Below are 16,989 nucleotides of genomic sequence, written 5' to 3'. Positions count from 1 at the left end.
GGATCCGGGCTGCACTCACGCCGGACGCGCTGCCTCCCCCCAGGGCATGAAACGCCAGTAAACTCCGGTCGGGGCTATCTCCTTGGCGCAGCTGCTGCGTCCTCCCTCGGCTGCCCCTCCCCGGCGCGGAGGGCGGCGTGGATTTCGGAGTCGGGGTTTCTGCCGCCTCCAGCCCTGTTTGCATGTGCGGGGCCGCGGCGAGGAGCCTCCGCCCCCCACCCGGTTGTTTTTCGGCGCCTCCCTCTCCTCGGCGGCGGTGGCGGCGGCAGCATGGCGAGCCCTCCCGAGACGGATGGCTTCTCGGACGTGCGCAAGGTGGGCTACCTGCGCAAACCCAAGAGCATGCACAAGCGCTTTTTCGTGCTGCGGGCGGCCAGCGAGGCTGGGGGCCCCGCGCGCCTCGAGTACTACGAGAACGAGAAGAAGTGGCGGCACAAGTCGAGCGCCCCCAAACGCTCGATCCCCCTGGAGAGCTGCTTCAACATCAACAAGCGGGCGGATTCCAAGAACAAGCACCTGGTGGCCCTCTACACCCGGGACGAGCACTTTGCCATCGCGGCGGACAGCGAGGCCGAACAGGACAGCTGGTACCAGGCCCTCCTGCAGCTGCACAACCGTGCCAAGGGCCACCACGACGGGGCCGCAGGCCCCGGGGCGGGAGGCGGTGGGGGCAGCTGCAGTGGCAGCTCTGGCCTCGGCGAGGCTGGGGAGGACTTGAGCTACGGAGACGTGCCCCCAGGACCCGCCTTCAAGGAGGTTTGGCAGGTGATCCTGAAACCCAAAGGCCTGGGTCAGACAAAGAACCTGATTGGCATCTACCGCCTCTGCCTGACCAGCAAGACCATCAGTTTCGTGAAGCTGAACTCGGAGGCGGCGGCTGTGGTGCTGCAGCTGATGAACATCAGGCGCTGTGGCCACTCAGAGAACTTCTTCTTCATCGAAGTGGGCCGTTCTGCAGTGACGGGACCCGGGGAGTTTTGGATGCAGGTGGATGATTCTGTGGTGGCCCAGAATATGCATGAGACAATCCTGGAGGCCATGCGGGCCATGAGCGATGAGTTCCGCCCTCGAAGCAAGAGCCAGTCCTCCTCTAACTGCTCCAACCCCATCAGTGTACCTCTGCGCAGGCACCACCTCAACAACCCTCCGCCCAGCCAGGTGGGGCTGACCCGCCGCTCACGCACAGAGAGCATCACTGCCACCTCCCCGGCCAGCTTGGTGGGCGGGAAGCAGGGCTCCTTCCGCGTCCGTGCGTCCAGTGATGGGGAAGGCACCATGTCTCGCCCCGCCTCTGTGGACGGCAGTCCTGTGAGCCCTAGCACCAACAGGACTCACGCCCACCGGCATCGAGGCAGCTCCCGGCTGCACCCGCCTCTTAACCACAGCCGCTCTATTCCCATGCCTTCCTCTCGCTGCTCACCCTCCGCCACCAGCCCGGTCAGCCTGTCGTCCAGCAGCACCAGCGGCCATGGCTCCACCTCGGACTGTCTCTTCCCGCGGCGGTCTAGTGCTTCTGTGTCCGGGTCCCCCAGTGACGGCGGTTTCATCTCTTCCGATGAGTATGGCTCTAGCCCCTGTGATTTCCGAAGTTCCTTCCGCAGTGTCACGCCGGATTCCCTGGGCCACACCCCGCCCGCCCGCGGTGAGGAGGAGCTGAGCAACTACATCTGCATGGGGGGCAAGGGGGCCTCCACCCTCGCTGCCCCCAATGGCCACTACATTTTGCCTCGGGGTGGCAATGGCCACCGCTGCCTCCCAGGAGCTGGCTTGGGCACGAGCCCAGCCCTGACCGGGGAGGAAGCAGGCCCTGCATCTGATCTGGATAATCGGTTCCGAAAGCGGACTCACTCTGCTGGCACATCCCCTACTATTTCCCACCAGAAGACCCCATCCCAGTCCTCTGTGGCTTCCATTGAGGAATATACAGAGATGATGCCGGCCTACCCACCAGGAGGTGGCAGTGGAGGCCGGATGCCCAACTACCGGCACTCCGCCTTCGTGCCCACCCACTCCTACCCTGAGGAGGGTCTGGAAATGCACCCCTTGGAGCGGCGTGGGGGTCACCACCGCCAAGACACCTCCAGCCTCCACACCGATGATGGCTACATGCCCATGTCCCCAGGAGTAGCCCCAGTGCCCGGCACCCGAAAGGGCAGTGGGGACTACATGCCCATGAGCCCCAAGAGCGTGTCTGCCCCGCAGCAGATCATCAACCCCATCAGACGCCACCCCCAGAGAGTGGACCCCAATGGCTACATGATGATGTCCCCCAGCGGCAGCTGCTCTCCTGACATTGGAGGTGGTCCCAGCAGCGGGGGCAGCAGCAGCGGTGCCGCCCCTTCTGGGAGCAGCTATGGCAAGTTATGGACAAATGGGGTAGGGGGCCACCACTCTCACGCCCTGCCACACCCCAAACTCCCCGTGGAGAGCAGTAGTGGCAAGCTCTTGTCTTGTACAGGTGACTACATGAACATGTCGCCAGTGGGGGACTCCAACACCAGCAGCCCTTCCGACTGCTACTATGGCCCCGAGGATCCCCAGCACAAGCCAGTCCTCTCCTACTACTCATTGCCAAGGTCCTTCAAGCACACGCAGCGCCCCGGGGAGCTGGAGGAGAGCGCCAGGCACCAGCACCTCCGCCTTTCCTCCAGCTCCGGTCGGCTTCTCTATGCTGCGGCAGCAGAAGATTCGTCGTCATCCACCAGCAGCGACAGCCTGGGCGGGGGATACTGTGGGGCTAGGCCCGAGCCCGGCCTCCCGCATCTCCATCATCAGGTCCTGCAGCCCCATCTGCCTCGAAAGGTGGACACAGCAGCCCAGACCAACAACCGCCTGGCTCGGCCCACGAGGCTGTCCCTGGGGGATCCCAAGGCCAGCACCTTACCTCGGGCCCGAGAGCAGCCGCCACAGCCGGCCCTGCTGCACCCTCCGGAACCCAAAAGTCCAGGGGAATATGTGAATATTGAATTTGGGGGCGATCAGCCGGGCTACTTATCAGGCCCGGTGGCGTCCCACAGCGCGCCTTCGGTGAGATGTTCATCGCAGCTCCAGCCAGCTCCCAGAGAAGAGGAGACTGGCGCCGAAGAGTACATGAACATGGACCTGGGGCCAGGCCGGAGGGCGATCTGGCAGGAGAGCGCTGGGGTCCAGCCCGGCAGGGTGGGCCCCGCCCCCCCGGGAGCTGCTAGCGTGTGCAGGCCGACCCGGGCGGTGCCCAGCAGCCGGGGTGACTACATGACCATGCAGATGGGTTGTCCCCGTCAGAGCTACGTGGACACCTCGCCAGTGGCCCCCATCAGCTATGCCGATATGCGGACCGGCATCGTCGTGGAGGAGGCCAGCCTTCCCGGGGCCACAGCGGCCGCTCCCTCGGCGTCCTCGGCCACCTCTGCTTCCTCCGCCGCGCCCCAAGGAGCAGGGGAGCTGGCGGCCCGCTCTTCCCTGCTGGGGGGCCCGCAGGGACCCGGGGGCCTGAGCGCCTTCACACGGGTGAATCTCAGTCCCAACCGCAACCAGAGTGCCAAAGTGATCCGTGCCGACCCTCAAGGGTGCAGGAGGCGGCACAGCTCCGAGACCTTCTCCTCGACACCCAGTGCCACCCGGGCGGGCAACACGGTACCCTTCGGAGGGGGAGCTGCAGTTGGGGGCGGCGGTGGTGGCAGCAGCAGCACTGAGGATGTGAAACGCCACAGCTCTGCCTCCTTCGAGAACGTGTGGCTGAGGCCTGGGGAGCTTGGGGGAGCCCCCAAGGAGCTGGCCCAGATGTGCGGAGCAGCTGGGGGTTTGGAGAATGGTCTTAACTACATAGACCTGGATTTGGTCAAGGACTTCAAACAGCGCCCTCAAGAGCGCCCCCCTCAACCGCAGCCTCCTCCACCCCCTCCTCCTCATCAGCCTCTGGGCAACAGTGAGAGCAGCTCCACCAGCCGCTCCAGCGAGGATTTAAGCGCCTATGCCAGCATCAGTTTCCAGAAGCAGCCAGAGGACCTCCAGTAGCTCAACTGGACATCACAGCAGGTGCGTTTCATGGTGACCAATCAGAAGACAAAACCGCTTTTAACCTGGTGCTCGAATTCTGCTCTTCTACCTCCGCCCCTTCCCCCTCTTCCCCACTGCTTCCTTAGGGAGTGCCCTCGCAGGAGAGGGGAGGTCAGGGCACCCGAGATGACACCCAGCTGCTGGTCAGAGAAATCGGTGCATCTGTAGGAGCAGCCACACAGGAAGGCTTTTTCATTTGAGGTTCCCAAGTGAAGGACTTCCCGTGGTATTGCCAAGACATATGCTCTAACACCAGTTCTGAGGTTTGCAAAGTTCATATATAAGAACCTTGCTGTCTTTATTGAAGTTTTCTTTTGGCTGTATATTTGGGTCAGTGTCGGGAAGGGACAACTCTACAAAAATATTTGCTACCCAGGGGCTAGGTCCTTCATTTAAAGGTAGATTCTCGGAGCTCTTAAGGGCGATCTTATCAAGTTGCTCTGTGTGTACTTTAGTTCAGTGATTTCACAAGACCATGGCAACATAAATGGCAGTGGGAAAGATCAATTTTTATTCCAGTTGCCCTAAAAGATGCAGAAGTAAGAGCTTGCTTAGGCTTCCATAGAGAAATAACTATCTCTTGATGACTCTCTTTAGAAAGTAATTATTGGTGACTTTTTCTTTTTGTTCCTGAATGAAGATTTATGAAATGTTACACTGACCCACCACCTCACAGGCATGGCCGCTTTGGTACAGGATATGCAGTGAGGTCGGCATGCATCTGGGACCCATTATTGAGTTAAGAGTTATGAAAATTCCTCCTGGCGTGTCTGCCTTACTGTTGTCTGTTCTTGAAAAGGCCTGCACAGAGACACCACACACATCATTTGGGGGCTACTGTATATCTTCGGTAAAATTACTTGACATTTTTACTTGAAAAGAAGGAGTATGAAGTCAGGGAAATGGAAGGGCTTGGTTTTCTTCATTGAACCTAAGGGCTAAACCTCGGACTCTTTATTTTTAGGATATTTATTGTTTACCTGTAAGTTCAAGAGTAGATACCCCAGTAAAGGTTGAAAGTTGGCTTCAGGTCTTCTGTGGCTAAGGCTGTATTGAAAATGAAAAACATTTGTAATAGGAAATTAGCCTGCCCTTCATTCGGTTGCACTTATTTTCTGGTGGTCATAATTGTGGGAAGAAGAGAGTACAGTTTGCAAACAGTGTGATGAGTTGGCAATGCAGAAGTTTCCAGCATTTGGAAACACTTTATTCTGACAAACTGATTATCTTGTGATAGTCTTTTTATACATGTTTCACTGAATGAGCTTTTAAAAACATCATTCTTCTTAATATGTGTCCATTCATAAGAAATTCATGTGTGTATTGGATTCCTATTGATAGGTTTTTCTTTATTATGTGATCATAGATAGTCTCCTTGATTCTAACAGTTTCTAATATTTGACCTAGATCAGGTTCTGTCTTATAGAACAGGGTATAAATATACCTACAAACTAAGATTTTAGGTGATATGATATATTATACAAAGCATTTATTTGATCACTATTTGAGATTTATTTTCATGACGCATTCTCTAGAAGAGAGATTTAACTGTGTACATCAGCAATAAACATTTTGGTTATTTCAAATGATGTTTTTGGGAATGTGAATCCCTGTAAGACTTTAACTGTGTTGCAAAGTGTTTCATTTATAAAGGAATGGGAATTTGAAGAGAAAAAAACCCAGCAGAACTAAGATTATGGCTTGAAAGGAGATGAAAGGAGAGGCTAAGAAACGAGTTTTTCTCACCTGTTTTCTTGATTGGAGCAGGTTTCTTTTTATAGAGTAAATAATACTTGCTCTGAAGGAAACTGATGGCCAAATAACATTTTCGTTTTTCAAAAGGGCTTTAAAATAAAATCCTCCTTATATGGAGGATACATTAAAACCAACCAACCAAAACAAAACAATCTTCTATTCTTAGCTTTCTGAGGGAAAATATAATATTCTGGAACAACCATATAATCATATCCTTAGTAATCTTGGAGTGGCAGTAGACCATGCTTTGACAGTGCCATACCAGAAAAATTCTACAGTGTATATTTCTAAGATGTTAATTGAGAGAGATGAGGGTGTGTGTGTGTGTGTGTGTTTTAAATGAGGCACCAAATGCTACTTGGGCACATGTACATCCTGAATTCTGCTTGTTTGTCTTTGCCCTGTTGGAGTTTCAAGATGGGATTTGATAGTCAATTATCATCGGACACATAAAGAAATCAAACCTGCCTGTGACACACCACTTTGCCTGGGAATGGTATGTTAGTTTATGAAAACACTGTTTTCCTAACTCCTTAGCAATTGCTAGCTTTGCTTCTCCTTCCTATTTTTCAGGTAAAACCTGAAACAAAAGAGAGAATGAGGGGCTGGGAGATGTGTGCTTTTTCTCCTAACTCTTCATTCTAAACATCTCTGCCTGCTCAGTATTTCTTTCTGTTACAGGAAAGCATTTCTGAGGCATTTGGTGCAGGTGCTCAGGGCTGTTGGTTGTCCTTGAATTCACCTCCTGTCCAACCACCTTTTCTGTTTCTCTTCTCTTGTCCATCTGTGTCTCCTCTGGGTTCAGACCTGCTAGATTGTTTTCAGGACCCTCCTCTCCTATTCCCCTTGTTTCCCACCTCCTTTCATGTTCCTGGCATTGGCTATTTTTTTTTTTCTTTATTGGTTCCACTTCAGAATTTCACAGTAGTTGTGGCCTGCGCTCTGCAGAGAGTAAACTGAGAGCCCAAAAAGGAGGGCAAAAAGGGCATAGCAGCCCAGTTATCTTCAACCACCGCTTACGTCAAATTTGTTTTTAGTTTTGAAACTGCAGCTGGGCAGACAGAGCATGCGTTGACAAGGACACATCGCTTTTAGGTTCCTTTTTTTGGGGGGGGGCAATTTTGCTTTGTCCCCTTAAAAAATGAGCCATTTTCTATTTTTCTTCCTTTCACTCAATTTCCTAGTTGTGATTTCAAGGATCCCTACCTCCACTAGTACCTCCCATCTCTCCCTCCCTCCTGTCCCCTCGCTGTGTGGCCTTTTTGTCTGGCGCAAACTCTCTAGGCTCTGGCACTTTCCCGTTTCCCGGGTCACGTCTGCTTCCTGCATTCCTCCTATCTGTTTGGAGCTTGGCTCCCTTGCCCTTCTCCAAGCTCCCTTTGGCCCGGGGTTGGGAAACCTGCAGGGAGGCAGAGACCACCATAGGAAAACTAGGCCCCCCCCGCCCACCTCTGGTCTCTTAGGGGGCACGCCCGGCCGGGTCCCCTCCAGGGTGCGTGGTGGGAGGTGGCGGGGCGGGTGAACCCTGGCCCAGAGTGGTGCAGAGACTGGCCCTGAGCGGGCGGGGCAGTCAGGCGCTGATTGGCTCCCGCCGGAGCCAATCAGCGCGAGTGTAGGCCAAGCTGCAGTGAGGGTGGGGCGGGGCCTGGGGCGGGGGTCGGGTGGGGGCCTCCGTACAGGGTCGGGTGGTGGCTTCGGGCCAGGCGTCCGGGAGTCACCCACCTCTTTCCCTCCGCCCCTTCCCTCTTGATCCCGCAGAATTGAGCCAAGTACGCGTCCTCTCCACCCCTCTTCCAGGGGATGTTATGCACTCAGCCTTATTCGTGCATGTAGACCAGAATCCTAAGAATGAGAAAGTCCAACCAGCCCACTGACAGAGGCCGGAAACACACACTTCCTCTTATATTTAATTGAGAAAAATCCAGGCCGTGACCATGTGACGTTCCCCATTTTGTTTCCCTCCTCTGTTTACTACGGTTTACTACTAGCCACGTTCCTGTTCCTTCACCTTCCTGTCTTGAAATCTGCAAGCTGGAGGGAGCCTAGGGCACGTGGTTGTGGGATTGATTGGGTTGGCTCAAGATTTTTACATTTACATCCCTTACTATTGGGAGGGAGGAGAGGAAAAAAGAAGTAGGAAATAGAAGTGCTGTGGCTGGCACCTTATGGGGGTCATTCGGAACACATTATTTGGCTTGAAATTGCGTCAGGGTCTGCACTTTATTCGGTGTTTGCAGTTTGCAAAGCACGAAGCTGGATAAAACCAACAAAAACTGGCCATCCTGGGCCCAGGGGAGCTCACGTCTGAAATAGCTTGCAAACCGTGAGAATTTAGATTCTTACAAGGGCTTGGGTTGGGTTCCTTACTGAGCTTGGAGGTGATGCTGCTTGATTCTCAAAACCAGATTTGTTTTTTGACCAGTGACAGCCCAAGTGACAGATCATCAAGGCAGCAGGGGGAACTGGTTGTGAAAGCTTGGTAGATTTGTGTTGGGCTCCCTCCTGTAACCAAACTTTTGTGAGATGTGATACCAAATGAGATTGGAAATTTGTTCAAATCTGTCCTTTCTAAAATAAAGAAGGAAAATAACAAAGAAATACTATGGAAGTGTTTTCTTCTCTTGATTCCTCTCAAATAAGCATTTCTCACCAGCCAGTGATCCCTGTTGCAATCACTGAATAAGCCCCAAAGGCAGCCTTTTTCCTTAGGTGTTGATTGAAACATCACAGGTGAAAATGTAAGGAAGAAAAACAGCCCCTGAGTAATTCTATACCCCAAGACTGCTTCTGAACAGGTGGGAGTGAGCTTCTCCATTGTTCCAAAAACTTTGAGTGTTAAACAATCTTCTTAATTCTGACATTTGTTTAGGTAACTTTTTATATTAAAAACTAAATCCGTAAAGCTCTCATGTTGTAGTCATTTATCTGATGCCCCCCAAATAAATACCATTTCTAGAATTGTTTTAGAGTAAGAGACTTGGAATCCAAAAGGGCATACTTCCCGTCCCCCTCCTTTTTGTTTGTTTGTTTGTTTGTTTATCAAAATTTCCGGAAAATAGTTTAAAGCTATCTTGAATGATACAATGGAAAAAGCAGCTCCTGGGAGCCAGAGATCTTGGGTTGTAACACAGCCTGTGTGCCCTTTGTAAGCTAAATGACCTTGAGAAAGTCACTTAATTTCTCTGGACCTATTTCCTCATCAGTAACTTGAGGATTTTGTTCTAAATTACTCTAACCTCCTTTGTAAGTCTAAACATAGGGATATTTTGGAGAAAATGACTGATATTCTTTAATGGGTCAGTTGAAATGAGGATTCTTTCTGAAGCAGCTATTGGTGGGGCTGTAAGGAAGTGTGTTAGAATATTCTGATCTGTCCCGTTCTAGCTTTTGGATCACTCTTCATGGTTTGATTCAGGACCAATTTTAACCTTTCTTATTTGGAGGGAGTATTTTCAGGTTCTAACAGACCTTAAGATAAACCTTCCTGACTCTACTAATTTTAAGTTTTTGGAACTTTCTCTAGATTGGAGTCCGTTCCTCTCCCTCCTCCCTTTTAAGAAGTAAAATTTGTGTAAGGATGCAAGTCACCTGCTGGTTCCTGCACCCTAAGGTCAACTATTGGCCTCATCCCTCCCCACCTGACTGTATAGGTCAAGCTTTAACCAGTCTATGTTTATGACATTATTCTGTTTATTCTCTGTGGGGAATCACCCCTTCTTGCGCTGGTGGTCTGTTAATGGATAATGTTTCTCATTTGTGCCACTGGAATCCTTCAGTGAGGTATCCACTTGTATGAATGGAGAGGAAATCTGAGAGGCAATAGGGAACTATGGGAAACCTTCCATAATTGTTGGTTTGGTTTTATTTTTCTCTCTTAGGTGTGTGGAAAAGCTCAAAACTTCTCTTGCTGGTGCATTCAACGTTGTCCAGCTCTTTTGTGTTTCAGGATGTTTTGATTGATTGGTTGAGCTGTACAATGCTTTGCTGACCTAGTGTAATCCTGGCTGTCCAGTTGCCAGTGCCCTTGGGCACCTCCATGTGATTTCATAAGTCATTAGACTCCTCTATTGACTCTTTCATTCAAACCTTCATTGACCTAATGCTTTTCCAAACCTCCTGCTATTATCAGATATATTTCTTAGCTGTAGAGCATGTAAATGGTTCCTTTCATTTTGGTGGGTTGGTCATTTTAGCATAACGGAACACTTCACCATTTTAAGGTTTTGTTTTGCTTTGTTTTAAAGAAAACCATTTCCTCAATTATTTCCTCATGTGGCAGAGTTACTGGGAATTGTATTCAAGGAAAATAGTTTCTTGTGAATTCAGTTTAGAGTCAGTTTCTCACTAAAGAGTCTGTAACTTTTTTTCATATGAATACTCTTCTTGTGTTTAAGAAAGCACTCTACTGCATTTACAATTATGTAATTGATTTGTTATTTCATTACCTTCCGAGGCCATAGCTGTGGGGCAGACTTTTCCAGGTTCTTTTTAAAATGTTATTGAAACATGCTCAGAAGTTGTGATCGCATTGAATTTTAAGTTAACAGAATTATATTTTAATATTAGTGTGGGATACGTATACTAATTTCCAACTATTGTGAAACACTGCTAAAAAAAAAAAGTTGTTGTACAGCTTTTTAAAATGATAGACTAGCACATATCATCTTTAGGGTTCTATTCTTATCTTTGACCGTGGGAAATGGTAGTCTCTTTCCCATTCTTACGGGAAGAGGGGGAAGCTAGATTAGATGAGCGTAAGGGGCTGTCATCTATGGGAAAAGGAACATTTCCACCGTTTTAATCATCTTGCTGCAGGCTCGACTATAATCTGTTTGTTAAAATACATTTGGTTGGATACATGTTATTTGTGTTTCTTCAATGAGTCAGTCATCTTTGCATAATCGAGTGCTCAGAAACGATGCCTTTATGGAAAAAAGCCTGCTTCTCTTTTTCAACCTTCCTTCTGCATTTTCATTCATGATGGCAGTGGCGTTCACTCTGGGGCTCAGACTATGATTTTAATGGTATCTACCTTCAAGCAGAGAGATTTTTGTGGTTTTATTGCCCGTCCTTGAACGTCTTACTGGGTAAACTGAGTTGCCTTCATTGTCTTTCGTTGCCATTGCATGTTTTTTGTTGTCGTTTCCCACCCTGTGTCACACTGGCCATCTACGCTTGGCCTTGTTAGAGCCAAATGCATGTACGCTGGATGCCAGTTGGTTGGGCTGAAGAAGATGCTGGCGTAACCAAAGTTGTAGTAAAGAAAAAAAGACTTTGATAACCCCCCCTTTTTTTCCTATCTTTGATTCAAGTTCTCTAATCTCTGAGATAACTGAAGTCACGTTGCTGAACAGTATCAATCTTGAGAAATGGACAGTTGTGTTATGTTTGTTAAAATGATCAAAGAGGCATTCTTTCTGCGTCTTTTTTTTTTTTTTTTTTTTTTTTTTTGCCTTAAAATATATGTAGTGTGGCAAACACAATATATTTTGCACAGAAAGCCATGATTCTTACTTTTAGGAAGGTTATGCTCTCAATGAAACGGGCAACATTTTTTTAAAAGAAGGCTTTTGCTAAAGACATAGCAGTTGAACATCTGAATTATTATTATTATTATTACTGTTGTTATTATTTGGCTGTGTCTGTGGCCTGTGGATGTTCAGGGCCAGGGATGGAATCTCCACCACCGCAGTGACCTGAGCCACTGCAGTGACAATGCCAGATCCTTAATCCACTGTGCCACAAGGGAACTCCTAAGGTCTGAATTATTCAGTAATTACTGTGTATTTAACTGTTATTCTGTAGTCTCTAGTGATGATTTACCTGTTCTTAAAACTGTTAAAAGGACTCTGTGGGAAATGAGAAATATTCATACTTACCCTTGAATTCTAGGGATTGTGGGAATAATCAGAAGAACGTTCTGTCTCCAGCACAGTGATGGAGTCACCCACCACTGAACCCCAATTGATTGGCCTTTGGCCAGACAGGCTCTAAACTGTCATTTCTTGCTGGCGCCCCTCCCTCTTTTGCCTCAGTAAACACCATTGAGCATCTGCTGTATTCCAAATAGCACATATTTTGTTAAGAGAATGAGGATGGAGACAAAAATGGGAATGAGGAGAGTTCATTCAAGTCATTACCCAGTTTCTTATGGCCCAACTCCTCTGGGAAGAAAAAAAAAATCCAGATTCAGGAGGCGCGGTCCATGAAAGTCAGCATTTTTCATACACTCATGGGGCCAAGGTGCCCATTGACTTTAAAGTTCTGAGCTTTTCCTTTTTTAAAAATAATTTAAAAAATTTTTATGGGAGTAGAGTTGACTTACAATGTTGTGTTGGTTTCGGTCAACTAAAAAAGTAAATCAGTTATGTGTACACATTTCTGCATTGCTTTTCAGAGTCTTTTCCCATATAGGCTATGATGCGGCCTTGAGTAGATTCCCTGTGCGCTGCAGTAGGTCCTTGCTGGTTATCTGTTTTATACATGGTAGTGTGAGTATGTTCATCTCAACCTCCTGATTATACCCTGCCACTGCATTTCTCTTTCGGTAACCACCAGTTTGGTGTAGAAAACTGAGTCTGTTTCTGTTTTGCGACTAACTTCTTTTGTTTCATTTTTTATTCATTTCCACTTATTGGAGATCTTATAGGATATTTGTCTTTCTCTGACCTCACTTATTATTCATCATTTCTAGGGACCATTCATGTTGCTGCCAATGGCATGATTTTGGTCTTTTTTATGTCTGAGTAGTATTCCATTGTATATATGTACCACATCTGTATCCCTTCTCCTGTTGATGGACCTTTAGGTTGCTTCCATGTCTTGGCTCTTGCAAATAGTGCTGCCAGTTTTGTGCTTTTCTTCATCATTCTCAGCATGGCTTCCTGCCTTACAATTACACCAGCATACTTAAATAGTTTATGAGACTGTCAGAACTCTCCTTTGGAAGAATGTTCCATTTTTCAGATACTCAGCTAGCAAACATAACCTTTGCCAGAAGTAAGAAAAAGATGTCTTTGGCCTAAGTGAAGCATCCAGGAGAGGGGTCCAGGTGTTAAACGAGTAGGAGTTCAGTGAGTGCTTGTTTGGAGTTGGGCAGTGTCAGGAAACTCGGGGTAAAGATGAGGGCTGCGAAAGAAACTGTAAAATCTTTTCTTCTGGCCTTAGAACCTCTCTATTCAAGGGCTTCCCAGTCTTCCCCTTTGGGTGAGTGGTTTTTATTTTTAGCAGTGAAAACCTCTAACCTTCTGACCTCTGGTTCCTCTGCTTGCTTCTGGCGGGAAATATACTCTCCTTTGAGATTTTGTCTTTTCTCTTTTTTAAGCTTGCACACATTCTCTTTCTCCCTCCCTCTCCCTCTCTCTCTTTCTCTCTTGATGGTGTGGTCATACTTGTTTTTTAAGTTTATAGTTGTTTCTTCCAGAAACAAGCCTTTCTTAAAAAGACCAAGTCTTCTGATTGTTTGCCGAACCTATTCACACTATGATTTTTTTCCTTACATATTTTAGTCTAGGCAGTGCATGCATGTGCTGTAAGTTTCAAGTGGTTAAAAATTTTTCCCCAAGGTATAGAGTGAAAATGAAGGCTTCCTCCCACCCCTGTTCCCCAGCTTCTCTTCTCGGAGGCCACCACCAACGCTGGTCTTTTTGTTTATCTTTCCAGAGATGAGCTGCTCATAAATGTTGAAGCTTAGTAATAGAAATTTGGTTAAATGCTCAAGCGCCCAGAGTCTTCCACGGAAGAACACGCTCCGATCCCACATTTCTGCAGTAAAGGAAGCCAGCAGACCTGTTACAATAGACTCACTGCTTTGTTTTTGTTAAAGGGAAAAAGAAAAGTATTCGTTGTTTTTCCATGCCTCTTTGGAATCCTCAGGATACAAAATGTTACATAACCCAGGAAGGAGGAAATGCATTAGTCGAGAAAGGACCACCTTTTCTCATTTTGATGTGCTTGTGCTAATTGATTGAGAATGGAAAGGTGTCTCAGTTTTCAAACACCAACCATTTTTAATTTTTATTACTTTACCTCTCCAGTTCACGTTCATGGTAATACTCAGGCATTCAGCACCCAACCCCCTCACTCCCTCCAAGACTGAATGAATAACTAGTTCTTAATATAGTGTAGTAGGATTAAGTATAAAGGTTAAGGATCTTTGTGAAGACTTTCATGGACACCAAAGTCTCATAGTTTCGAGAGTTCAAAAGAACTAATGCTTTAATTAGAACATGAAGCTATTTCGTTTCTTTGCAGTATGCATCCTTTCGCTTTGATGTTTAACAGAAACCGCTTCAAAACTGATTGCCTTAAATTATCAGCCATTTGTCAGATGAAAATTCTGGGGGTTGGTGGATTGGGCTGGGTTCTGCTTGTCTTTCGTGGGTGAGGTCCCGTGGTTGCAGTGGCTGGAGGGTCGGCTGGGGGCTGGTTGGTCTAGGATGGCTCCCCTCACTTGTCTGATGGATGATGCTGGCTGTCCATTGGTGATTGTGACCGCCTGTACCACATGTCCCCTGTAGGCTAACCCGAGCTTCACCTGGCATTGGATGAGTTCCCAGCAGCAAGGGAGGGCAAGCGTGCCCAGGCACTTCTCAAGCCACTGCTTGCATGATTCACATTTGCCACTGTGCCTTTGCCTAAAGCAAGTCACAAAGTCATGCCCAGTTTCAAGGGGTAGAAATATAGATAATACTTTTTGATGGGAGAAACCATTTTTTTCTGCTCCATGCAGGACATAAATGCATTTATTAATGTCATCATTACCAAAGATTTATCAGTTGCATGTCAAACACTTAGAATACAATTATTCACCATGTTTATAATGAACATTCTCAGTTTGGGGCCAAATATCAGAGTTTCCTTCATATTCAGGTGGTGTCACTTTTTTCCTCTTTTTTTTTTGAAAAACATGAAAGTTTATGTTCTCTCATTAAATCTTTTTTTTTTTTTAATTTTTATTTTTTGGTCTTTTTAGGGCCGCACTCAAGGCATATGGAAGTTCCCAGGCTAGGGATCAAGCCCAAGCCACAGCAGTGACAATGCCAGATCTTTAACTTCTAGGCGACCAGGGCATTCCTCTCAGTAAATCTTTATTGGTTTTGTGCTCTGAGCCAGGCATTGAAGACGGAGGTAGACAGTTCCCTGTCCTGGAGCTTTCACAGGAGGCAGAGAACAAAGAAGTGAACACGGAGGTGCTACTACAAAACGTGGTGTAATGAAAGGAGCAGGGGGTCAGGGGGTAGACAGTGGAGGACCCCTTTCAATGTGGGGGCAGGGACCGGTTTGTGATGGGGAAACACGTGTTTCTGTCCCGCATGTCCAGATGGGGCAGGTGCAGATCCAGGTTGGGGGATGAGAATGCGCCTTGCTGGATGAGTGAAAACTGCAAGTCCACCTCTGAGAAAAAGGTGAAAAGGGAATATACTGGGGTTTCTATTACCAGAGGCTGTTGTTGTCTGTATTCTCTGTGCTGTCAGTGGTTGGTGACAGTATGCCTGCTCTTTTCCTAGACTAGAGGATGACACTTGCTAAGAGTCCCCATGCGGCTCGCAGAGGACTGGAGACGAAATGCCCTAGAAAGGCAGCCAGAACCAGAGCACATGAGGCATTTTCAGTGATCCTCCCTCTCTCTGCCCCTTTACCCATGGACACAGGAAGCTGGGCCAGATGAGAACTTAACCGTGAGTGCAGAGAGATGGAGAGCAATGACTGAAACGGAGCAGAACCTTTCAAATGGGTTGACGGAGGTTTTCCTACCTGAGCACAAATCCAGATCTGGGTACTGCAGAGCTGCCCAGTTATTGGAAAGCAAACCCAAACCCAGAGGTTGGCAACATTCCCCTCAGAGCCAAGGTGGTGCTTTTAATTCTTTGCCCCCAGATCTTCTCCCAGGCAGTATTTACACTGTTTTTTTTTTTTTTTTCCCAGAATCTCCAATGCCTTAAATGTTTCTGAGGTTAGAACAAAACCAAATGGGACATTGTCTAAAGTGTGTCATGGTGGGGGGTGGGGGAGGAGATCCCTCACATGTTTTGAGGCCTTAGCCCAGTGGTGTATTTATAGCCTAGTCTTGGCCGCTCCCACCCACCCCCATCTCCTCCCTTGACAGCCCTTTCTGCCCCCCCCCCAATTCCAGTGCACTCTTTAAACCACAGCTAAACAATAACTTCCTTTCAAAGTTGATCCCATCCCTATGGTTAGATTAAGGACTATAAACATTCGATTTTTAAAAGAATGAGTAATGACTTAACTTCTGAAAATATTTTACTTCCATGAGTAGGATACCCTGGACGTCTTTGGGGTTATAATTAAAATTTTCCCTTTTGCGGAAACTTTACGGAGTAGGGGGTGGGGCTGGGGGCTGGGGAATTGGGGCGGCAGGTTAGGGGGTGGAAACCACAGTCTGATGAAGTGGGTTATAGTCCTAAATCTATGTCTTTAAAGATATTTTGCAGCCTTAAACCTTTGGTCCCTTGCAAGTCCCTGCAAAGGATCACCTTCTGAGAGTGTGCAGGCTTTGCTGTTTCTCAGGCCTTTGCACTGGGCGAGGAATGTGTCTCAAGATGAAAAAATGAATGGCTGGTGCTTTTAGCCTCCAGTTAAAAGGCTGGAGGAATGTTATTGTGCCTTCAGAGCCTGCATCCCACCAGGCCGTTTTAGATGGGCTCTTGAAAAGCATCCTTGCATAATCAAACCCTCAGCAAAAACCCAGGCCACCCACTTCTATCTAATTCATGAGCTACTTTTAGGTGAATTGTCAATGAATGTTATTCTATATTATTTTTAAAAAGAGTGGCAGCAGGTATTTAGGGACATAAGGAAAGAATTCTTAGCGCTGAAGAGTTCAGAATGGATTTCTACCTTTTGGAAAATTGTATTTATCGTGTGAAACCAATACGTTCAAATGATCAAAGGGACCATTTTAAGTATTTGATTTGCTGGGTTCCAGGGTACCTAGCACTCTTTCTCTTTTCTTTCAGAAAGTTCACCCCTTCCTGCGAGATGGCAGAAACCCCTGTCCCGACTCTAATGACTAGTTTCATGCTACTTTTCCTATTTGAGAGTAGTCTCGCCAATGGTTTTATCACTCCAATATCTATGGAGATACCTTCCAAATTAAACATTTGTTTATCCACAGTTCAGGAGAGAGGTATTGAATCAAGGGAAAGAATGGCTTTAGAAAAATCCCAAACAAAA

At 47.6% G+C, this 16,989-nt stretch overlaps 1 protein-coding gene across 3 annotated transcripts in view; it reads left to right on the top strand.

Moving 5' to 3' along the window:
• IRS1 (insulin receptor substrate 1) overlaps window positions 234-16,989 on the top strand; it is a 61,476-nt gene continuing 44,720 nt past the window's right edge. The window contains exons 1-2 of one of the 3 annotated variants that reach the window (XR_001300507.2): window positions 234-4,017; window positions 15,303-15,473. Coding sequence is in view for 2 of the 3 variants with exons in the window: in XM_021074601.1 (XP_020930260.1) it covers window positions 271-3,996 (3,726 nt within the window). In the remaining variant the exon portion in view is untranslated. 3 annotated transcript variants of the gene reach the window in all.

The sequence above is a fragment of the Sus scrofa genome, chromosome 15, assembly GCF_000003025.6.
Source record: "Sus scrofa isolate TJ Tabasco breed Duroc chromosome 15, Sscrofa11.1, whole genome shotgun sequence".
NCBI lineage: Eukaryota > Metazoa > Chordata > Mammalia > Artiodactyla > Suidae > Sus > Sus scrofa.
This window is presented reverse-complemented; position numbering and strand designations above follow the sequence as displayed.